This window comes from Tympanuchus pallidicinctus, unplaced genomic scaffold (genome assembly GCF_026119805.1).
Source record: "Tympanuchus pallidicinctus isolate F22 unplaced genomic scaffold, pur_lepc_1.0 scaffold13, whole genome shotgun sequence".
Classification (NCBI taxonomy): domain Eukaryota; kingdom Metazoa; phylum Chordata; class Aves; order Galliformes; family Phasianidae; genus Tympanuchus; species Tympanuchus pallidicinctus.
This window is the reverse complement of record NW_026294648.1, coordinates 15,307,906-15,333,371: the sequence shown is the minus strand read 5'-3', so window position 1 is coordinate 15,333,371 and position 25,466 is coordinate 15,307,906. Positions and strand designations below refer to the sequence as shown.

The window sequence follows — 25,466 nt, the reverse complement described above, 5'->3', positions numbered from 1 at the left end:
CTTAAAAAACAACAGGAGCACAAACACATGCATACGCAGATGCTATTCTACACTCGCATGTAACTTTGCACATACTTCCAGTATTTATTACAAGTTTCCCCCTTCAACTGCCTTTATTTTACTAGTTTCAAAATCTACTTTTTTACACGCAATAAATAACTTGGTATTTAAGCCCAAAATGCAAAACAGCAGAGCCCGTGCAACTGGGTTGCTGTGGTTTTTTTTCCTTTTAAACTTTTAAAAACATACACAAAGGACATTTGTCACACGTTTCCCTCTCAAACACGAGATCTATTTAAGTTTATTTGCCTCAAGAGTCAAATTGAGATGGAAAAAAAGCCTGCAATGTAACCAGCACCTCTTCAGTTATTAAACTGACCATAGAAAGCACAGCTTCAGTTTTCAGTATCTGTACTTCACTGCAAGAATCAGCCCAGAATGCAAAAAAAAGCAGCAAATACTGCCAGCAAATGTAACAAAGCCTAAGACTGTACTTAAGCAATGAGTGGCCAAGAAGCCCTTTAGGGAGGAAGCACTGCAAGAAGCTTTGCTTCCATCCTGGAATCGTATTTATTTACTTTGTCTTGTTTAATAATCTTAATTATCGCACGCAGTCCCTGATCAGCCTCATGTGACAGGGCTCGCTGGCTCCCCCCAAGTTTCCTCTTTAGTTGCATGCCACCTACAGCAATTAGCTGCTTGTGCTTTTGTCTGTTTCCTGGCATTATGCCCTTCCCTTTCATGGGATTCCTCTTTTCTACTTGGACTAGATGTGTGCAAGCCTCCTGGCTTTGAGCTGTTTCAGCAACAATCGTAGCTGAAATACTTAATATTCTCATGAGAAAGAGGGCTGGGAGGAATGGAGGGGGGCGGGGTGTCAGACTCCCAGAGAATGACTTGGAAACCCAATTTAGTGTCACATTTAATTCCCTGTGTGGGATATACAGGCAAAAATATATGCCTTCTGAAAATATTATCCTGCACACAAGTTGGCACAGTCAGTTAAGTGAAAAGCTGATGCACAAAACATGAGAAAACAAGTTCTGTGATTTGAATGCAGCCTGAGATGCCAATTATCAGCAATTTCCCCCCTACCTTTTTCTTTTTTTTTTTTAATCTCACAGCTTAATGAAAGGGAAATCTTTTCTTCCTAACAGCTCCTTTTTCCAAGAGCAGGATTGGAAGAGCACCACAGCCTCGTCAGTAGCTGCAGGAACTTCACATGTGCACTTCATCACACATTAACTGGAGTGAAGTGACTGCTCCCAAAGGATGCTCTTACACAGATAAATCAAGATCCTTGAAAAGGAGAACAAATGAAAACATTTAACGTTATTGCCTGTGTCCCCAGAACATGATGCGCCACAAATTCTGCTGTCCTGACCCAAGGTGGAATTTAATATTTCAGTCTATTCATATACCTGACTTGTCAGTCTACTGCATATACCAAATAACACCGTTAATAAACACGGAAGAGAAATAAACAGGAGGAAGATGATGGCAGAAATGCTTGCAGAGCATCACTTACAGCCTATCAACATTTCTAAAGGACAGCAGCTGAGCGCCAAATGAGCTGTTTAGAAATGGATTTAGACACATGTTCCATTCAAATTTTTAATGTAAAATACAGGCCTACAGCTTTTCCCAAAGCTCACCACGGCTGCATAGCAAGAAAACTGGCTTTAGGAAGGACAGCTGTATGGTGACAAAAACATGCAAAGAGTCATATGGAAAAAACAGCTTGTACATACATTACAACGAAACCAGTGAAAGGATATGAGAGCTTCATGATGGAAATCCTTGGAGGCAGAGGGAAAAAACTAGGGTCTGATCCAGCAAGGGAAAGCAGAGGCTGCAACAGCAGATCCACTGGCAGTATTGGACAAAATAGCTTAGAGGTAGCAAGTCTCCACACTAAATTAGGACTCTCTTTCCATTCTTCTTAGAGGTCATAGTCTAGCTCAGCCTCCAGGCTTTTGGACATTGTGATGAATCAAGATAGGGGACGTGTATCACGTACAGCATATATTCTTGCTATAGCAAGAAGAAACACTCCAAACCTACAAACACATGGCAGCTTTACCCTCCTAAAGTTTGCTTCAATAGAGATTGCTGGTGCAATGAAAGATTCATTTATCCAGAAATTAACATGAACTGCAAAAGCTTTACCATATACAGAGATGTAAAAGAAAGAGATACCTGCCACAGACACCTTAAAATCTGCTGTAGCAAACATGGCCGCTGTCAGAAGCCATTCACAGGAGGGACATAATATCAGGGAGTACTTACATGCAGATTTAACCCATTTTCCTTACCCATAAAGATATTCCACTCTGTATCCAAATCCCCTTGGTTGGCCAAGCAGCCTCTCATGACATTAAAGCAGTAATTGTAACAGGGCTTCACTGATATCAGACCTCGACAGTGCGGGCAGTACATCATTTTCAGCAGTGCTTGCGTACCCTGTGGTGTAGGGTTCACCTTTAAAAGAAAAAAAAAGAGAAACAAATTAGCCCTTAGTCATTAAAGCAAATACCCCACACATTTGCCATGGGGCTGGTGGGAATGGAGCTGTGCAATCAAGACCCATCAGGTCTTCGCTGACGTGTGTGCTTCCAGGGATCTGGAAAGCGGATGAGGAGTTTTTGGCCCTCCTCCTTGGGCAAACCTGCTCTCAGGGGTTGCAGCCAGTCCTCCCCTCAGCATGAAATCAGCACTAAAACACACCCAGACAGACGTCGTGGGTCCCCTCCTTGTGCTGGAAGGACAGCAGAGCTATCTGCGGTCATCGAGTCACCCTTGAACCCTCAGCAGAGTTGTTCTCAGAAATGACTCACGGTCATTCATGTTTGATTCACTCCCTGGCCTGGCTTCAAAACATTCATTGAAGCAACTTCCACGCCGTCTGCCTGCAAAGCACTACCACCAGCACCACGCCTCCCTGCTGGCTGCATGGTAGATCCATCTGAGGCACTGAGCAGGCTCTCCCCCTCAGCAGCCAGTCTGAGGGCTGATCAGCCATATGCAAAAATGGAAAATTAAGTCAGGACTGCAGACATGCTGACAAAATAGAAGCAGTCTCCAGAGTTTTTAAGCAATGCACTTGTGACCTCCCATAAGGCATTTACATAGAGTGCTCTAAATAGGTTGTGATCCAAGACTGAGGGGAGGAGACGCACGTGCACCAGAGCAAGAGGAGAGGTCATTCAGTACACGTGGCACACCTCTGCAAACTTCTTGCTCAGGACTGTGCAAATCTATGGAATAAAGACCCACACAGAACTGCCACGTTCACCTCCATCTCCACCAGCTTCTGAGCAGCAGTTTCTGGAAGCTAGGAGAACACCCGAGGAGAGGTACTCCCATCGCCTGCCCTGTGCTCTCCCTTTTCCTCAGGCACCACCACTGGCTTCAGACAAACCTCTACCTCTTGACGTCCCCCAGGGACTGGGGAGATTACCAAAACTGGCTGGCTTTGCCAATAATGGCAGCAGAGTTTTTTTCGGAAAAGAGAGGAAAGATAGAAATCTGTTGTCTTTGTGCCAACTCCAAAAAGAACACAGTTTCTCTTCAACAGGCAAGGAAACCAGGCAGAAAGACTGAAGGACAATTTTCTGTGGTTGAGCTGGGTTTTGGCTGGCCAGCAACGATCATTCAGGCATCATCTGTACCTCTCTTATCTGTGAGGAGCACTGATTGCAGCTTCCACTACTCAGGCACTCAGGGTGCTCAGAGCCTGCTGCTGTCAACAAGAGCCACTTGAATTTTTAGAAAGGAAGCGAGATGCCTTCACACACCCCAGACAGAGGGCCCATGACAGTTCTGAGACATGAGTTAAGATCCCAAGAAATAGCTCTGTGCTAAAGAGGCAGACAGCAAGATGCCGTCAGAAACCACCGCATGTCTGGCCAAGACAAAATCCTCCACCATCACTCTGCACTGAGCAGCAGGACAAAGAACGGTTGTCCCTCATCCTGCTGGCTGAGCTGAGCCATTTGGGGACTTGACAGAACTCATAGCACTGAAGCAGGAGCACACTTGGTCCCAAACCCTTACAAACAAAAGACCCCGCTGCCCATTTGGTGGAGCAAATGGAGCTGTGGTGCTCAGTGCAGAGAGCTGTTTGTGGCAGCAGGGGAATCTGATCTGGAGGCATCAGAGCACGGCTGTCTGGAAGGCGCAGCAGGAGCAGGAGCCCCAGCAGAATGCTCCCCATTGGGGCAGAGCTAGTTCAAACACTGGGAAGAGCTCATGCAACAGAAAACAGCCAAATCAGATGATTTATAGTAGGAAAACTGGAAACAGACAAATGTAAAGGTATCATCTGCCAGCCAGATGGCTCAGTCCTTGAACAGCAAAAAAGCTGAAGAAGGAACAAAACATCTCACAGCCACAGACAGAGCTCTGAAGGACCCCCATTTCCGTCACTTTTCTAACAAAAATCCAGTCAGTGCCAGGATCCCCATGCTTAGCCAAGGCTTGTGAGCAGATCCTGCCCATCTCACCACTGCTCGCCCTCATAGAAGCGCCTTGAATCCCTCTTGGGAAGAAAATCAGAAATAGCACCATGATGCCCTTTAGCCAAATGCCAGAGCAGCGTTCAGCAGAACTGAGGACTCCATCAACCCCATGATAGAAAGGTGAGGTTTTATGCAAGGGACCACATGGCAGCACGTTATGAAAAACCATCAGCCCAGCACCTTCCTATCTTAGGCTCCTTGTTCACACCAAGCGGCTGTGACCTTGCAGCATCCACCCCGCTTTGATATTTCATCGGGTTGATCTTTATGGATCCCAGCAGATGCAGGGGAAACCGAAGCTGCCTTCCCACGTTCCACTGCGGACGAACGGTGCTACGAAGACATCGGCCGCTCGCTCAGATTTGATGCTGCAGGCATCCTTGGAACAAAGACCTGGTTTGATTTTAAAAACCAACAGAGTTTGGCTTCCTTTCTTATACAGGGTCATTCTGAACCTAAGATAAACCCCATGACAAACCTCTGCCCGCAGTGACTGCCCAGTAGAGCCATAGCCTATGATGGATGTAGTCCCACAGATAAGCTCTTATTTTACAATACAACTGCAGGAGGGAGACAAAGGAGGAATTCACCAATCCTGATTTGACATTTTATGGCTTTAGAGAGCAACGGGTATAAATAGAGATTGCCTATAAGAAAGGGTTTCAGGGAAGATTATGAGTAATTACGCCTCGTTATAACACTGATAAATACTTAACTACCACATATCACTGCAACAAGAACCTTAACCCCTGGCAACACGCCCTTGCCCAGTCCAGACCAATTCTGGATCTGTCAGAGGGATGTGCCATATGTTGCACTGGCAATTCTTCACAGGCTTTTAATGTTCACTCTGCCATGCCAGGTGCAAGCTCTTAAAACACCATTGTATGTAACAGAAAACCCAGATATGCTTTGTTCTAGGGTTGTGTTTATCTTGGAAAGCAACTCAAGTTCATTCAAATGCTACTCTAGAATGACCCTCAAAACCAAGTAATCTCCTTTCTAATAAAGCTGAGTCCCAAAGAAAGCTTTATTTGCCAAAGAGGATTTACTCCAATAGATTTGAACCCAGGTAGTATGTTGCAGTGCACGTAGCTTCCAAAAAGCTTATAATAGAAGTAAATGCACTCCAAACCCCTCCTTTTATCTTGTGGAATTTATTTCCTTTCTATGCCATTCCATGCCACTGCAGCAATCCATCACCCTGTGGTTTCATCATGGAAATTACAATTTGTCTGTGTCTATATGCTTTGTCAAACGTGAAGATTAAAGGTTGCTGACAGACGTATTTTGGCACCCATCTTCACATACAGATACAAACTTCAAAAAATTACAGATTTTCACACAAAAAAGGTAAAAAGAGACAATTACGGGATTTCTGAGTTTAACTTCAATGTTTCATACTGTATTTATCGAGGTACACCCCAACTTACATTGACTGGTGAAGATGCAGTCATGTTCCTGTTAAAAGGAAGCGTGTTCTATGTAACAAAACCTGAGTTTTGTGGATACCTTGCTATATTCACCACATTTTTTCAAGTTTCACATGTTTTACTCTGCATCCTTAGTCTTCTCCTAACAGTTAGCACTTGTACCTGGATGCACGATGCTAGTAGAAATTTCACTGTTGAAGCACCTACCTACTAAGGGAAATACCTCCTTAACAGCCTCCATAAAGCCACCAACACTCCAGAAAACCAATTTGTGCAAGCAGCGAAGGCTCAGAGGCCCAACCAGCCTCCATTCCCCTCCCTCCTAAGGCAGGAAAGAGCTGAGGAGGGATGACAGAGGTCCAGCTGTGGTTCTGCAGGGAGCTGCAGCCAGGCAGGGAACTCCCACCAGCTGCCAGAGCCACATTTCATTCTCTCACTACCCAAAAGTTAACATTAAGAATCTTAATAACAACATTTAAAATACTGTCAGCTTTAATAACTATTTATAATAACACTGATAACTTAGGCTTTCTTATTTTCCAAGCTTGCACAGTTACAGCGTTGCCATGCCAGCAGCACTGCCACCAGAAAACAAAATCCAACAATTTGAAAATAAGAGCAGTGAAATTACTTTTGATTTATGTTGTGTTCACTTCACAAAAACCAAATTAGGGCAATACTAGAGAAAGAAGATTTAAAAAGCGACTTCTCAGTGATATGGAAAGAAGATTTCATGACAAAAAAGGAAACAAGAACAACAAACCAAGAAGCCTCCACGACCAGCTGAAGGACCGGTGAGCAGCCACTTGTAAGACAAGTGAAGCATCGTTGGTTTTGGGGATTGACACAGCCTCACTTGTGTAATATTTTCCTCCACTCCATGTTTTGCAAGAGCACACACCAGTCAAACATTCAGCTCCCTGTGAAGATCACTCGAGCGGTTCTTGGTTTGCTTCCCCAGCCCAAATATTCCAACGAAAGTGTTTTGGAATTAACAGCACATTTCAGTGTTTAACTGACTCTGCTGGCCCAGCGTTGGTGCATGAATAATTTAGAAAGCATCTGATTTAACCACAGATCTGGGCCTCCAAGGTGTTGCACAACAGAACACATTTTAAGAGAGAGATTTGGGAACAGCGCAGCTCTGTGCCTCGTCAGTATTCAATACCCATGATGATGCTTTCTGCTATTTTATCTGTCTGGTTACAGTCACCAGTCCTCTGAGTAAGAAAAAGTTCAAGAGTGCATTTACACTTAATTCTCTACTCACAGTTTGCCTTTTCTCTTTTCCCCCTTCAATGCATGCAGACGTGACACTGTCAGGCAGGAACAGCGGAGTTCCTGAGAACCAATGCACCATGCACTTGACCAGCTCAATTTTAACATTAATGTGTCAAAAGCAGACTACTATACGCTCATCTTGAAGGGTTTGTATTCTTTAGCAGTTGTCATAGGATTATACCATCCCACACGATGCCACCAAACACAAGTGCCCTCTAAACACAGCTTCTTCTCTGAGCACCCGCCTCTCTCCACAACCCAGAGACACAACACACAATTCTGAGCTTTTTGTTTGCTTAAAAAAGCCGAACAGTGAGACCATTTGTTTGGGCAACGACACCAAAAAACTTCCTTAGTTATCCTTCCTATTGTTTTCAGAATTAAGAGCCGAATCACAGTGTGGGGAATGGCAAAGATGGAGAAAGAAAGAAGAAAATCCATCAGACTGAAACGCTCCTGCATTGTGCCATCAGCTCGAAACCCACAGCCATATACATGCATGTTCTCAGCCCCTTAAACCCGCAATGACTGCTGCTCAAGCATGCTTTGAAGGCTATGCCTAGCTCAGACCCTCAAATGGCTGGAGCTGAGGCAGATGCAGCCACATTCTTGGCAGGTCTTCTCAGGGTCATCTTTGATGTGGAGAATTGCTTGGTATTGTTTTCTGCATTGACGTTTGCCCTTGGCACATGGAAGGCAATGTCCTTGTGCACGGTGGCCCCTCAGTACAACCCCACAGTTTGCAAATCACTGTCTGGACATAACTCTTCCAAGGCCTCTCTGCAACACTAAAAGGGCTCCTTTGCTCTTATGGTTGGTTCTCAGTTGCCCACAGAGCAGCAGCATCTCTCCCTCATCTCTTCTCGGTGCATGCATGCAAGCAACAAATTTCATTTCTGTCCACATCACTTCACTGGGAGGATCTGCTCATGCCCAGGGCATGCCTAGCTTCATCTGATATAGAAAGACGAACTTTCTTTTGGAAAAGCATTAAGGATACATTCTCCTTTACCAAGGGCGAAGGCCACACAAAGGAGATTGGATGGTTATTAACTAAACTTCTAGATCCAAATGGTAATTAGGAGGGGCACAATATTGAAGAGCTTACTGTCCACATATTTTTGCTGATTGAGGCCGTAATTACATTCAGCATCCATGTAATAAAGGGCAGGAGCTACTCTCCAGGAGATGCAGTCAGAGGTAAGGGAGCTCACAAAGGCCAGTAGTAACTTGGTTCATGCAGGTTTAACTTCACCTTGGATGCCTTGTTGGAGATGAGCAGCTCAGAGCAAAGAGTTAAAAAGTCATGGGTCTTTCAAGCAGCTGTGGGAAGGCAGATTACCTGCCCCCTCCATAGTTAGCTTCCATAAATGGTTTTCAAGAGAATTTCCTCCTCGGCTGCTATCATCACACTTCATTAGAGAAGAAATGGTAATACCAAAGAAGCTCTTCTACCCACCACAAACACCTCCAGCAGCTCCCTCATGGCTTTTAATGTCTTTTGAGGACAGTAGATCACAAAGTAGGTGCATTCTTCATATGAACCTGTGCATCTATTTCACACGGTTGGTATCTGCTCTTCCAAACTAAATATCATTTCTTGCATATAACTTCGAAGCTGCTGACTGTCCCTTACAAAACAAACAGGGTCCCTGAGGACGGGCTGGAAGTCCCTTTCCAGAGACTCAGCTGTATTGAGGCAAGTGCATCTCATGTGGCTTTCAACACATAGTGGGTGTGATTCGGGAGCCTTCACTGCTCAGATATAAGTGTAAGGAGGAAAAAAACAGTAAAAACTCCAAGAGAACAGTTTATCAGCATAAATTTCCGGGATAGCTGCAGCAAACTCTCCCCACCGGCACAACAGTAGCCTGGTTTCCCCACGTCTCCTCCTGCACCTCATCACAGAGATGGGGGATGCAAATGTAGCAATTCAGTGCTTCATGGCTGCACTCTGCATCCTCCAGAGGCCTTTGCTTCTGACTCTTGACCTCCAACAAAACCTTCTCTGCTACACTTTGGGTCAAGGATGCTACTCCTGACCCTACAAAATGCTGACAACATGCTCAGTTCTTCACTTTTTTCTTCCCCCTAACAACAGGAACCTCTGTCCCATACCTGCACCCGATGAGCCACCAGGCATTTTGCCCTCAAAGATGTCACGACCCCAGACAGGGACATGGGTTTAACCGCGTGTCACCAATTAAGGAAACGTCTCTGCAGCTTGAGAACTGCAGGATTCCTGGTTCTCACCCTTTCTCAGGCACTCTGGGCTCTGGCCTGTATTTGCTCTGTTTTTTCCCCCAGAAAAGAGCCTGCTCAGCTGGGGCAGGAAATGTCAACGCTGGCAGCAATTTAACCCTGCTGATTTTAGTGCTTGTCAAGGGCTAAGTAGCAAGCGAGTGATTACGGGATGGGCAGATTTCCGTCTCCCAAAGGCAGGGGCAGGAAGGTCAGAGAGAAAGCACCAGTCTTCAGCAGATGACAAAGGAAGCACTGGAGGCCTACAGCCAGCCATAGAAGAAATCTATGGAAACATTTCAAGCAGGCGTAAGCAACAACCTGAGTTTTTTTTCCTTGGATTTGCAGTTCAGGACAGATCTGGAGAACTTTGTACTTTGGACCCAAATTAGGAAATTTGAGGGGGGAAGACCTGAATAGAACATTAAAGTGCACTTTATAGACAAAGGTGGAAAAAAAATCCATGCTTTCTCTGAAAACCATATGACTTTCTCACAGTTGTGTATTTGGGCAGCAACACGCACCTTATGACCCAATCAGTGCTGAATTGAAGTTATTTTCTAGCATTCTGGCTCTGAAATCACACACATCTGCAGCTTTTCAATATTCTTTTCCTTTTCCTCTTTCGTCCCCAACTTATGCAAGAACAATACTTTCTAAATGCATCTCCCTAGTGATGATGTAAAAATATATAGTATCATTAAAAAGCTATCAATGCTGCTCTTCTGTAAAGTGCTCCTTGCTCTCCTAACAGCACCACTTGAAAGCAAAAAACAGCTGGATCTCGCAGTAGTTTGTATTTCTCCTCCTGAGAATTTTCAATTACGAATTTTTGACTTACTCGTTGCAAGCAGCATTAAAACTAATTTGCATTACTTTGGACATTTTTTCATAAAGATGAAGATTTATCCCTCAAGCTAATCCCCAGTACAAGCAGTTATCCCACTACAGCTCCTCAGTAAAAATAATAAGGAAGCAAAGACAATGAAGTCATTATATAGAGCTCAGCAAAGCTGGACTAATCTATATGTAATGCAGGAAACCCCAAAACGCAACCACAAAGCAGCAGGCATAAAAACATTCGATTTTAAACCCACGTATGGAATTTCCCAATTGTGTCTTACAGAAATGTGACGTTAGGTTTTCACTCTATGAGACTAAAACACCACTAGGAAGATTATTCCTTCCACTGCTGCAACTAAAGCTTAGTGCTCAGCAGCACAGACTTCTGTTCCAAAAAGCAGATCTGTCACACGATCTGTAACGCAATTTGTGAAACCGAAGTGCTAAGTGCAGTAAGCGTAATTCTGCGTGGAGCATGAGCTATTTTTGCAGCTGAGTGGGTCTCTGGATAACCTTGCACACTCAAGCTATTAATTCCAGAGTTGAAGGCAACTCTACAATCGAGGATCTTCAAAAGGGAGAAAGAAATCACAGTGCCACCTCGGGTTCACAGCTTTGATTCGTAACAGATGCGAGGACCGTAGCCCTTGTGGTACCGTGTCAAGTCTGGAGGCATTTTGATGAATTCTGAGCAGATGGAGCATGAACACAACCCCTCACTCACACAGGTTTACTGTCTATCAACTGATTACATTCCCCAAAGCCATACTGGCATTCAGCATCTGGACCCCCCAAATACTTCATCTTCACTGCCCATCCATCCTCTTTTTCCCTTTCTTACTGACCATATCTACCACAACACCAAGCAACCAGAAATGAAATAACAGCAACTATATCTGAAACCTCAACCAAGAGGCTGGAGGCTTTGCCATGATCTGACATGGAAACAAACGTTTGGTCTGATCCAGCACCAACACTCCCTCTCCCACAGCTCCTTTCCCCCATAGGATGGCATCTCTGAGGCTGGAGGATTTTGTGATCCCATCAAAGAGACCCCACATAACATCCATGGAGCCCCCAGTGCTCACCCTCAGCTAGATGAGAGCAGCACAAAGATACATATGAGTGTCATTGCTATTAAACAAGGAGCCTAGGTGTTAAGTACCTACAATGGCTAGCACTAGCAACATACTCCTGGAGATTGGATGTATTAGCAAAGAAATTCTACCCTTGTTAACATTCTCTGTCCTGTCACACACATGCAGTCTTATTACAAGAAAAATTAACGTGGAAACAGATCTTTTTTTTTTTGTTTTTCACAGTCCCAGTATTTTCATGTCATCCCTGGAAGTCAAAGCAACCTGAATGATCACGTCACTTATCAAAGTTAATTGTGCTGCCTCCAACATTGCATTCTTCTTCTAAGAGTGCCTCATTTCTTTTTTCTTTTTTTCTCTTTGTTTTTTTTTTTTTCCTTGCACTTAGGATGATTCAAACTCATGCCTGCCCTTCCAGCCTGGTGCTTTATTATACTCTGCAACCAGGTAAAAAGAAAGTAAACCTTTCTGTTTGATTAAATTATTATGCTACATCTTCTAGACCACAGGAAGTGAGCCGAGGTTGTTAAAAGGAAATCACTAATTTTTTTTTTTTTTTTATCTTAGACAATCAGTTTAGGGGGATTATCTAATCCATCTGTTCCATATACCACACAACTCAAAGTAAACTACAGGCAAGTCTCAGGGAAGAAAACAAAGTCATCCCATTTAGAACATTCTATAGTGGTCTATGAAAAGAGAGAGGTAAACATTTAGGTGAACAATAATGTATTAGTTTGAACCCCCAAAAGTGACAGCCATGGAAGACCGAGGCCTGACTTCTGCTACATCTGTGGCACCAAATACAACAGGCTCCTGCCCTGCACATATGGCTCCAGCTTATTGTTATCATAAAAGTACTGTTTGTTCATGCTAACAGCCTCTCTCCATGCCTGGGAGCAAGGAGCAAGTCATCAGCTGCTCCGTAATAGATGCCCATAACATCCATGACTCGCTGTAATTTGAGGGCAATATTAAGAAGGTACAGTAATTACACAAGCAAACATGTTTATCTCCACTGCAGATGGAACTTAATTTCCAACCTGTTGCTGTTCCACACGCAGGAGGACAAGCACCAAACAGGGAAACAGCCCTGCTGTTGGCCTAAAGCACTGGACAGTGGTGGCCCATGGGCAGAACATCTCCAGACTATCACAAAACGCACAGCTGGGCTGTCCTACCAACAGATGGAATCCTGTCCCATCTACGCTCAACCATCCGTCATGCGTTTCAGGCACCTATGGAAGAGCCAAGTGCACCTATAGCATTCTGCAGAAGCGTGATGACAGGGAAAGACGCAACCCACGGCAGGTCCATGGGAAGGAGGCATGAACACAGAGCTCACCGCGGACACTTTGCTGACGACGTCCCTGGCGACGGCAAGACCTTGCGCGAAGGTGCGGGCTGCCACAAACGCTCGAGTCACTTGAAGCTTCAGCTTGCGCGGCACGTCCCCGAAGGGCTTCAGCTGCTCCGTGTACTTGCTGACACACTCAAGGTACTCATCCGTGAAGTGGTACTGCGGGTTCACCAGCCGGAACATGCGCTCCAGCAGACGTGCCCAGAAGTCGTTGAGCATCTCCTCTAGGTTGACGTTGCCACCCACGTAGTACCGCTTCAGTTCCACGAAGAGGTCCTTGAACAGCTCTGAGTTCTGCATGTACAACCGGCCATACGTCCGCACAAACATGTCGTTCAGCGACTTCTCGGCGTTCTCCAGAAGCTCTTTGAAGAACTCTAGGAAAGAGCAAGAGAAGCCATGGTAAATGTCAGTACTGGGTTAAGCATTTGCACGTTGCTTAACTTGAAAACGCAGCACCCAGGAGAAACTGATTTTTAAAATGATTTCCATATCTTATTTTCAAATAATTTCTCAAAATCCTTGCTTGCTTCTCATAAAGTCAATCACCCTTCAAAACCACTCTCTAAGGCCTCCTAAGGCTTGGATGAGTGAAATATCTTTTGACCAGTACTAAATATCATGACAAAAGTCAGTAAAATGGAGAAAATTAAGCAGCCTTTACGTTACCATTCAGCCAGCTTGAAATGTTATTCTGAAGCCCCAAATTATCAGAAAGTAAAATATTTTAAACAGTGTCCTAAAAAAGCTGGTTTTCAAAGAAATCTTTTTAATTACTGTCAGTTCACTTTCTGCAACGATGATAAACCAACCTCAAAAACTAAACAACTTTAGTACATTTTTAAAAACAGACCCAAAAATCTACCTTCGTGTTCTTTCTCCTCTCTTTCAACTCCGCCAGATCTCAGGGCAGGGCCTGTCTCTAATTATGTAATTGGTTCTGATTGCAGACAGGACTTCAGATGTTTATGGCAGTACAAAGAAAGTGCAATTAAGCCCGAATTTGCTCAAAATCCAAGGGCTAAACGCTTGACACTGACAAGAAGGCCAAGAGATTTTTCAGCTGACGGAGAACGGCTCCGGGTTTCATGGCTTTCAAAAAGCAAAGGCCAGCTTCAGTTCAGTGTTTGAGAACACCAGACAGGCTGGTGCCGGAGAGCAGCCATTGCTGGAACACCGTCACGGCATCGTGGCAGTGACGCACACATCTCTGACGCCGGCTGCAAGGTGACCCAGTGACATCTGGCACTCTGCATGCATCTGCCAGGTCAATTTAAAGAACATCCCCCTCCAAGTCAGTGCTGCCAAAGACACAACGCTTGGGAAAGGCTTCGTTTCCAACGGAGGGAGGCGCAGATACTGCAGAGGGCAAACTGGACGCTGCTAATTAAGCTGATCTACATCAGCACAAGTGAAAAGACAGTCTGCTCCTATGTAAGTGGCAGCGGTTCAAAGGAGAAATCCCAGCATTTAGTAGGTCTGATGAAAGATCACAAGATCACTCTACTTGACAATCTTTGCCTTGGATATCTGTTAGATGAGATAAAGTAATAGAGGAGAGATCCATTAAGCTTTTTAGGCCCTTTTGGAACACAACTCCATTTGTATAGGCATGGGAGGGAGCTAAGGCAAGCAAGACTACCAGGGGGACTTCCACCATGTGCTGGTGGTCAGCATAAGCTGCTCACAATTGATATTTTCTCTGCCTACCCAATAGGACCTGCAAAACTCTCCCAGGAAAAGCAAAACCACAAACGTGCTGGTGCTCATCCATGTGCTCCGAGCCCAGCAGGACATCGGCACCCGGGGTGCAGACTCAAGGGGGGCCTGGGGAGAGGGTTATTTTATGCATGCCACTGCAATTGAGGATTCTGACCTCTGCTTTTCTGTGACTCATATTCAATAAATATTTTTTAATAAAACATGCCTCTGTTGGTTTTTTTTTAATCCTCAAAGGAGTAATGTTTAAAGCCAGAAGTCGTTAGAAGGAGGGGGTAGAATATTTTGGCGTGGTGTGAATTTAAACCTTGTTAAAATGTATTAAAGTATGCTGAAGTTCAGATTTTAGTCTTCAAAGTGGTCCAGTACAAACAAAGACTAACACAGAAAACATTTTCTGGAAAAACTGAAACATTCTTCGAGTTCCTGACGAACAAAGTCATGGGGCTTGGTGGTTGACATAGCTGTATATAATGCAGCCTCTTAGGAGCACAAGAGAAATGATCCAGGGAAGAAGAGATTGATTTCAAACACCCGACACGTCCTCTGTCCAATATCAGCAGGAACCTCCACTTTCGTTCCCATGACTGGCATTTCCTCTCCAGGAAGATTTTTTTCTGTTGAGTTTATACTATAGAGATTAGCTTGGTGTATATTAATTTCTAATTCACTTAATCATTTTGAAGGCTCACTTCCTTCCTTAGCTCAGGCCTTTTAATATCACTAAATAAGCTGTTTACTTAAACACTTTCATACCAAGCACAAGATCTGGCAGATGCATCAGCAGAACTCTTCAGTAACAACTGTATTTTAAAATGACATTGATGTGAAATCTATTACATATTTCCAACTATTGGTCTAAAGGAACCCAACGCAATGTTTTAAGCCAAGAAAGTTGCCTCAAGCAATACATCTATATTGCCATAACCAATTCATTCTCCAGCCTAGACTTAATTACTGGTTATGCTCTGAACTGAAAGTTGAATAAACTGATTCAGGCTTTACAGCCGTTCGTCCCTTCACAAATTTTAATCTGGGCTAAAACCAGGTATGTTCATTAATTATCCTAAAAAACAAACAAAGGGAAAAAAAAAAAAAAACAACCCATAAACCAAATTAGTTGTAAACATATGTGCACAGAGTCTTCCCTCTCCCCTTAAGGACATCAGTTTGGGTGAGAAACCAACACTTTCCCTGTGCAAACCAGGGGTAAAGACATCTGCAGCAAAGAGAGGAAAGTCCGAAAGTCCTTTTTATGACTTAAATGCTAATCTGACTGGTAACTCAGTCTGTCTCATTAGATATTAATCCTCCCCTTCACAGAAACAAGCTGATTAGCAAACGCCAGCGTAACCCAGCATTAACCTTGCCACCACAAGAAGAAAAATGGCAGGTTCCTCTCTTACATCTTGACTGTTTGCTGGGTAAAATAAATGACCACCTTTCATTTGTATTAGAAGTTGACTTGTTCTCAAACAAAGCAAACACACAAAGGACTTGGTTGCTTATTTTACAGCACTGTAAAAGCACGTTTTACAGCTGTGTTGCAAGCAATCTGTACTCATTAAATTATCACTCTGACAGGCTTCCTGTGAAAAGCTGTCAAATGCAAACATTTTTCACAGACGACAAACCATAGTTTGCCAGTGCTCTCCGAGACTCTGCTATCCAGAGAGATGTCAGGCTCGCTTTGGCTTCCCGGTTATCTGGTTTAAACTCACAGAGCAAGGGGTGGCCCCCAGACAAACAGACAAAAGCAAGCAGCGCACAAAATCAAGAAACATTTCACCAATTGATCCCCAGAAGCAGCAACGTGGTTTTCGAGCAAATCCAGCACATCTCACCTGCCTGGTCTCCAAGCTAAAAGCAGAGCACAGAGAGATGTTTGGGTTACAGGGATAAGTTTTGCCATTTTGCTGGGTCTGATCCTCACAGATGCAGGTCACAGGCACTTGCCAGCAAGGCTGTGGCACAAGCTGGGACACAAGTTGCAGGACAGACAGCAGACAAAGTGCTGAGAGAATGGACAGCAGCAGCGTTTGGGTTGCACAAAATTAAGGAGCAGCATCTGAGCAGTCAGCATCAAGGCAGAAATCTCACAGAAACAGAGGCTGCTTTGGACAGAAATCCTCCACAAGCAGTGTTCACGAAGACCCACTTTCGAGCACCTACACCGATCTCTCTGTGTTTGGTACCAGCGTTATTCATGACTTACTGAATGCTGCAAACCGTAAGGAGGTGTATAATGAGCTGTCATCTCCCTAAGAAATGCTGCCTTCCCAACACCTCATACAATCCTTGTAAATTTATTTCTGCTTGCACATTTTCCTACTTTCCCCACCTCAGCTGAGACCCACTGATGGAAAACCACCTTGTCACTCAGGAAGGTGCCAGGAGGAAGGGAGCAGGGCTCGGCCATGCCAACCTTTGATGGTTCCAGGGCTGCCATTCACAGAGATATCCTCTGGCAGCAGTCAGAAAATCTTTTCTAAAACCAGGATGAAACTCTGAAATTTGTAAATAAATCCTCTGGACTCTATGGACTTTGCTGCTCAGAGGAAGATGACATTTATAATGCAATTAACTTCTCAGGATAGAAAAGGATGTAATCTGCAGACAGGCAATCTACAGCTCTGGGCTATGTTTATTCTTTTAACACGTTTGAATTTCAGTGTAGAATTTCAGTGCCAGCACTCAGGGGAAAATCTAGGATGTCAGGAAAAAGTAAGAAAGACTGGACATGACACATCTGATATTTCTGTAATAAGAGTCCTGGAGGAAAAGGAATTCCTGCTTTTAAACAAGCCCTTCCATAAAACAAATTTCCACAATGGGAAAATTTAACCACAGTTACTTGGCAGTTTCCTTTTTCCAGGTAATACAAGCAATCACCTGCTTGCAGCTTGAGGGCAGACAAGCCCTGCTGGTAACCCAGCACCTCTTGAAGGTGCTTCCACATTACACCAGTTTCCACAGCCAGAAAAATTCTAAGCAATCCTCCTTCCAAGCTGTGGATATGTTAGCTATTTGAAGAAACAATCACTCCACCCACTGTAGGGCACAGGGCAAATTCCACCTACAAACCATAAATCCACTTCCTTGGACTCTTTTTTTTTTTTTTTTAATGTTGAGTTCACAGGTCTCATCTGAAAATATCCTCAAGGAGGAACGGATGTAACATTTTCCTATTTCTTGTGCTAACATTTTCAGATATTTAGAGTGGGATTTTCATATTAGATGGCTTTTGATGGGGAAAGCCCTCTGCTATACAGTACAGCCCTACCTAAATCAAAGGCAGCTCCTGGAGATTAGAAGAACACATCAAAGGGGCACGCTGCAGTTCACCCACAGCCCATTTTGGCATTTCCCTACAAACACTGCTAAGGAGGGCAGCCCCAATCCAGGAGCCCTGAGAGCTCAACCCAGAGCTGCTCACCCTGGAGTGTGAAGTTTTGCTTTGAATTTCCTCGTTGTCAGGGATGAAACGCACAGGTGCCCCTTTGTTGGCACGTGTGTCCTTCCAAACCAGGGCTATGCCACATATTTCCCTTCCCAGCAGCCTTCAGACGTTCTAAATTTCCCACGCATCAGGTTAACTTATTTTATAGCCACGTTTTCAACTGGCCTTAGAGTTATTCTGATGAAGATTTACAAATTAACCATGCAAACTGGTAGACGTGCAATTATTGAACACGCCCTAAGAAGCAAATAAAACCAGATTCAAGCACACGGAGGGAATATGCTGTATTTTTATGGGCACAACTAATTAGTTTTAGATAATTTGCCACCCGCACTTTTCAGGTATACTTTTAATATGCTGTCCAGATTATGATTAATTAAGGACCGTCTGCCTTAGCGAAACCTTTAATTTGCTTGTCTGTATAGATAATGACGTTTTCTAGTGTGTGCAGCAAAGTGCTGCCACAAAGAGATTAATTATACTTTCCCATGAATTAGTTTACTCATAAAACGTGCATAGCAGCAAGATGGATTCCCAGGCAGACACCCTTGTCCAAGCTGCAGCATAGAGGGGCCAACCCCATCCCCTCATATAGGTGCATATATACATACACCCATAAGTGCAACTGTGAATGCAAAGCCCAGCCTACAGCTCCTCCGATGATGCACGCAGAATTCACATCCGATAGAAAGGTCTTGGGAAGAAAAGGCACCAAAGTTTCACAGTTTCAAAGCTGAAGCTATCCACAGCTATGCCACCTACCCCAAAGGAAAAAGATTTTTTTTTTTCCTAAACATGCCTCATTACTTTTAATAAGCTTTCACTTCCTTTATTACATATATCACATTTGTAATTTCCACCAGGGAAAAACAAACCATAGCTTAACAACTTTTTTCCAGAAGTGCTGAGAAACCGATGAATACATAGTGTTAACACATTTATTGAATATGAACTCAGGAAGGGCAGGGCAAATCCACAAGCTGTTCCTCTGTCCTGCTTTCAAACATGTGTTAGCACTTAGTGACATGGGAAGAACTCTTCCGCATAGTAAGAAGAAACACAGGCTTAAATCACCAGTGTCACAGAAACAGCCATGATATGTGAGCCTCAGAGAGCTGGGAGGCACTGCCAAATCTCCCAGAACTTTGCTTAATTATTCAAATGCTTCAAGACAAAAACAACTGGGACACAACCTCACAGAGGGGAAAGAAAAGTAATAATTTAAAAAACAAGCAAACAAAAAACATTCCTAGAACTTCTTGTTTCTGATGGGCCCAAGAACATTCGTGCGTACCCCAGGGCTGGCAGGAACTCAGAGAAGCTAACAGCCCGAGAGCAGTGCTGTCACACAGTGATCAAACTCTGTAAACGAATGAAGCAATGAAAGAGAAGGAGAAAAAAAAAGCACTACTGTCTGTGATTCAAGAAGCAAATAACAGCACATCATGTCCTGCTCCACCTAACACCTATCCTAACAATTAGGAAAGCAGAAGCACTCCAGTCCCTTCTTTGTGCATCCTGAAGGACAAACACAAGCTTCATATCCTCCTCACCTCCATTTCTAGAGACCTTCCACGCTCACACTCGCTGCTCTGGGCCATCCATAGAGGTTTTATCCCCCAGTAAAACACCCTTCACCCCAAGCTCCCAACCCAGCAACCACGACTCAACACCACCTTCCCCGTCACTCCTCCCTTACTGCTGCCTCTCCTTACTGCCCAGTCTCCTCCTGGCTAATTTTCACCCCACCCATTCCCCTGTTACTTCCCAGCTGCTTTAGAACTAGGTCCAGCTGGTACCAGAACACCAACTTCCCACCCCAACAGAGCAAACAGCAGCTGTGAAATTTCGAGCTGCATCCTGCATTTCTTAAGAGCACTCAAGGGTATTTGAGACGTGCATCTTTTTCTAAGTCTCCCTTCCTACAACTGCTGTTGAAGAGACTGAGGAGGACCTGTGCTGCTGAGTATTGGACAGCTTTCTCACTCCTCTTTCTCACTTCTCGCTCTTTCTCACTCCACCTCACATTGCACTGAGCTCTCCCAGGCAGAGCCAGTGCTCTTCTTCACCCAGTGTGCAAACAACTGGATGCTAAGGTACGTGTAACACTGATAAGGCAGCAGCACAAGCCAGCTCCAGGGGAATATCATGCAATCAAGCCCACTGCAAGAACCCAAACACCACCAGCTCCATCAACATCCAGGGAGCAGCTCCTGATACTACACATGCAAAAAGAGTCTGCACAATCGCTAGGTGGTTTCTTTGTGCAGGAAGGAGGAAAAGAGAGTTAATTTTAAACAGACAAACAATAGCTCATTGACAGGTTGACAGCAATTAGTAACCAGAGAACACCAGACACGTTTCCTGTAACCAAGTATAAAGCATGCGGCCCACATCTTTGTCTTTTGACAAAATAAAAGCATAAGAAAGGTTTATCTGCAATCCTAACAGCAGAACTGCTTGCACCTGAGATGGCAGAAAGAAAACTGACCACACAGAAAGTGGTCTTGCCCATAGCTGAACCCTTCACTCACTTATAGAAATCTCAACTTTTTCCCCTTCATCTGTGGGGGCAAGAGATTCCCTCTACATGGGGTTTCCTTCCCCCAGCGATGCTGTGACCTCAAGATCTTTCTGGGCCTCCCAAATCAGAGGTCAATTCCCCCTCACTGTTAGCTCAGCGTTGTGAACCTTTTCAAAGAACAAGAAGAAAAATCATAGTGTTTTTTTGTACCTTTTTAAAGATCTCCAGATGGAAAGGAGCCAGCTACAAGAAAAAGAATAAACAAACTTCCAGGGCAGAGAGAGCAGAGAAAGCAGACAATTTGCTTCATTATTGTTGGCGTGAGTGGGAAAGTGCAAACAAAAACCCACAAGTGGGATTTTCTAAAGGAAGTGTGTTGGTGGTTGCTCCCTTCTGCTTCTCCATCTGTACCCCAGACAAGCACAAGTCCAAAACCAAGTCTGAAGGACCAGCTCTCAGCAGGAGGCAATGTTTTTCACTGCAAAGCACGAGGGATCATCCCACCATTTTCCACCCAGGTTGGTATGTGAGGTTTTGTGACAATCCTTTCTGGAGAGAAAAGAATGAAGCTGGTCATTCACCTACTCCTGAGTGGCAGCAGATAGACCACTCTGTTTTGTCATCTGTATGTTAATGCCACTCCAGCAAAGCTGTCAAAAATTTATTCAAAAAACACACAGCTCTTGCACAACAGGCATTAAAGATCCATTGCATCTCCAGTCTCCCTCTGCACAACTCCTGATGCACTGGGATCCTCAGAAAAGCATTCTACAGGTACCAAAAGGATGAGGTAGCCTGGCACAAGAGCAGGACAAGGCTCCACTTCTCTGCTCTTGCAGGCAGTTTCTGATAAAAGAGTTAATGTGACAGTAAGGTCCCAAAGGGCAGTTATTTTGGTCAGGTATAGCATCCTGATTATCCGCCAAATTCTAACTTTAGGAACCAGACAGCCACAGGGTTCATCTTTCACTGTTTGTCTCCGCTCTGTCCGAAGCAGTGGGAAGGAGACCACCAAGATGGAGGACAGAGAAGAAAGGCCTTGATTAAGGGAATATGCCTTTCCTCTTCCCTTGGGATGGCAGCTGGTTCTCCTGTAGCAGCTGCCCGCACCCAGTGCATAGTGCAAAGCAACACAAAGGCTGTATGTGAGCTACCCATCATCTGCAAGGGGACAATGGATCAGGAAAGTTACGTCCCACTCCCACCTCTCAAAACCTGCGCCACATGCAAAAGCCCTGACTTACATCCAGCCCAGAAGAAATAACCCCACTGAACCCAACCTGTGGCCCCATGTGCCCCTTGGGGACCACTGCCCAGCTCCTGCTGCTCGGATTCGCTTTCCTTCCGCTCGTTGTCCCACAAGGGTTTCATTTTACACTTTCATATTTGTTTTATCTTTGATACTAATGGAAAAGTCAGGGGGCAGCGGGGAGGAGCGGAGCAGAAATGGGACACTCAGCATTTAATAGCTTCCCAGATGCCGGCTGAGGCTGAGAAGTTTTGTGCAAATCCTCCTGTTGCTGAGGCATAGCGAGCACCAAGCCTGCTGCATGTTTGCCTTTTGGACATAATATTCTTAAATATCACTGGAGGCAAAATCTTGCTCGTCTTCCCTAAATACAGAGCGCTCAGAAGAAAGAGACAAAACTTGGTTTAAATGCAGCAGCTTGCTAAACTCAGAGGCAACAAACCAGCCAGCATTTCACAGCAGTCATTTAGCAGTCCCTCTGCTTACAAGGGCTTTAGAAATTTGTTTTCCCCTCATTTGCTGTGCAGTGAACCTAGAAAACAGAATTTCTCCCTAAAAAAGGCTTGGTACAACAGTTGTGTCTTCTGAGAGATTCAGAAGGCGTCTTTAACAAAAGCAGACTACCAAAGAACAGCTTATCTAGGAAGAAACAGGATAGCAGAAATGCTAAAGGAGAGTTATCTGCTGCTTCCTGCCCTGCTCCAATTCCTCAAAACAGCTGAGCCCAATTTCTGTTCTGGCATTCACCTCATCCTCCCAAAACCACTGCCCCCAGCATGGAAAACTTCAGCCTGAAAGGTCAGTGGAGATGAAAGTTCAAGCTTAATAGAAGGGATCAAGCATTTAAACAATCTTAATGTCACCATTAATCCTTCTAAAATTATTAATCCTTAGGAGAGCGGAGGGGCACTAAGCGGTGAAGATGAAAAAAGGCTGCAGCCACTGCTGTGCCATGAGATGAGGTCACACTGCACAGCTTCACAGCTTCCTCCGTGGCAGCTCAGGACAGACACCACATCAGAGCACTCCTCCTGCATCCCATGGCTATTGTCATATAGGGAGATGCTTATATGGCCACGGAACATCACCCACCAGTTTCTCAGTGAAACCTGTAAACATGTATCTGACATCACGTATATTAGAAAAACAAAACCAGCAAATCCTCACCTTAAAAACATCTAGCAATGGAGAGTCCAACAACTCCCAAAGCACATATTTTTTATTAAAAAAAGAATTTCCCTTATTGCTGGAAATGTGTACCTTTCTGCTACGCTGAGGCTGGGCTAGGTTTAAATTACAACAGGAGAAACCCCCAGGAGCATGCAGAGCTGTGCTGTAAGCAAATATTTAGACAGGATATATAAGATACTGCACTCCAAAGCTCCAGTCTTCTCCCTGTGTCTGCAAACCAAACACACACAGAAGAATCTGGCGCTGTACAATTACATAGGAGAAGCTGAAGTGACTTGTGGCCAGCCATTTGAGGACTGGTAATCAGGAGCTTGGTGTATGCTCCTGATTAAGAGGAGATAATCCATTGCTGAAGCACACGGCTTTGGTGTCAGATCAGAGCAATTCTGGCAACTGTTCCAACATCACACAGCGCTCAAGCAACAGCTGATGCAAAATGCTCCCACAGCAACAGGGCACTGCCGCCTCCATCCAAGGACTGTCCTTTTACAGTGGCAACTGCTGCAAAGGTCAAGCACATAGCAGAGGCAGCACAGATTTGCCTCTTCTCTTGGACCTGAATGTCAAGGCTAAGAGATTAGCAGCCAGAGAGCCTGCACCAAAGATTTCCAGAGAGCTGGGAGGTCATGGTTTGCTTCGCGCTGTGAGGGAGCTGCTTCCTGGAGTGCCATCGCCAAACACAGCGATGTGACCCTGCAAGGGGAGTCACTGCTCCATTTGCTGGGAGTTAAGTGAATTTAGGTCTCTGCAATAACTCATCTTGCCTTCAGTCCAGCTTCACAGTGTAGATGATTTCCGGTTAAGCAGAGGAGGATGCATGGCTTGTATTCTGTCAGCTTTATTTTCATTCAAATGGATCTGGCTACTGGTAACGAGGCAGCCCTAAAGAGCTCCAAATGTTAAAATAGGAGCAAGGGGCCATGCAGAGGAAGAGTTTGGGGGGATCGTATGCTTTTCAAACCTCATCCCCAGAGCTCAGGGCAAATACATGGGTCTTGATCATCTCCTCCCCTTCTGAGTTGGACGTGTTGCATCCAAGCAACTGCCAAGCCACCTTCACCAGCTTTGTGTTCCAATCACCTTCCTCTTTCCAGTTATTTCAACTTATTTAAACTGAAAAAACGTTTGGAGTGCATCAAGATTCAAAGATACACCCAAAACACAATCACTGGGGGGGGGCAACAAACCAGGAAGGCATCTTGAAGCAGTGTTTCTCTCAGTCTCCATTCCACCCCCAACTATCATTAACTGGTTGTGTAAAGGATTAAAATGTGTCCTTGCAAAGCTTGTAAAAGACAGGAATGCCACATACTCAGGGCAGAAAAGTCAGACCAACTCAGTGAGGCATTGGCAAAGTGGAGAATTGATCCAGAAAGAGTAAAAGGAACACGCCCCTGCCACAAAAGGACATTTGACAAGAAATCAAACATGCAAAGCAAAAAACAGAACGTGTGTGACCAGATTACCAAGCATCAAGATTGTAGAAAGGAAACAACCACCACAAACAGCCAATCAGTCTATAGGAGGCAACACAAACCCCCAAAACCACCTCAGCAGTCCAAGCACAGAACTCCAAAAACATGCCATTTTTTTGCAGGGAATCTTGAGAGAAGTAAAGGATTGAGAACTTGAGAGGACGACTGCTCAGCCACCATCACCAAACAGCACCTGTGAATGGGGTGCAATCAGCCTCCAGGTGACTCGGCCTGGGAGAGGGAGGCAGTCCTGATTAAAAGTCTTCCAAGAGATAAACAAGGGAGGATGGGAATCAGTTAATTTCTGCTTCCACCCCAGGTAAGATTTTAAAAAAATGCCTAAATCAGTTCTGTCTACAGCAAATAAAGATTTAGATCTGATATTAACAACTGCTTAAAGACGGGAACGTCAGGCTTGGGGACAAGCTTAAGAAGTTGCTAATTCTCCTTTATTAGTTTCAGAAAGGGCAGAGAAGCACGCTTCAGGGACAGGCTGGGCACAGCAAATCTAGCTTCCAGGAACAGTATCACTCTATCTGCTTCCAAATTTGCCTTTCAAGGACTCCCAGGATTAAGATCAGAGGAGCCACAGTGGTGAGAGCAGCAGCAGGCACGCTGAGAGCTGCTGATGGCAGAACCACGCCGCGCCAACAGAGCAGCTTTGCAGGGCTCCCCATCAAAGCCTCCCCCCAGACTGAAGCACAGTGCTTTGAGAGGGATCCAACTTAGCCTAATACCCTCTTCTTGTCACACAGTCCTGTGGCCATAAGTCACCATGAAAATGAGAAGACACACCTGGAAATACATCTACACCACATCAGGGATGCTAATAGAGTGAACCATGCATGCCCTTTGTGTTCAGTGCAGCATTTTTAAGAAGCCTCGTTGTTCATTAAAGGTGAAGCAGATGCTGTTCCTCTGGCCTCTTTCAAAGGGCTTATCTATGGGCTGGATTTCATTAAGTGCCTTGCTCTGTATTTAATAAGCTTGCAAGTCTAGACACTTTGGTTCTCTATCACCTCTTTGGTGTAGCAGCAGGTAAAGACAACAGAGGTTTAAGAGGGAAATACTCA

General features: G+C 44.6%; 1 protein-coding gene across 1 annotated transcript in view; it reads right to left on the bottom strand.

Annotated features, from left to right (window-relative positions):
- The window catches only part of GPC4 (glypican 4), a 62,741-nt gene that overhangs the window by 10,769 nt on the left and 26,506 nt on the right, over positions 1-25,466 (bottom strand). The window contains exons 3-4 of the mRNA XM_052672903.1: positions 12,761-13,152; positions 2,316-2,481 (exon numbers count right to left, since the gene is read on the bottom strand). Of these exons, the coding sequence (XP_052528863.1) occupies positions 2,316-2,481; positions 12,761-13,152 (558 nt within the window). The remainder of the gene's footprint in view (positions 1-2,315; positions 2,482-12,760; positions 13,153-25,466) is intronic.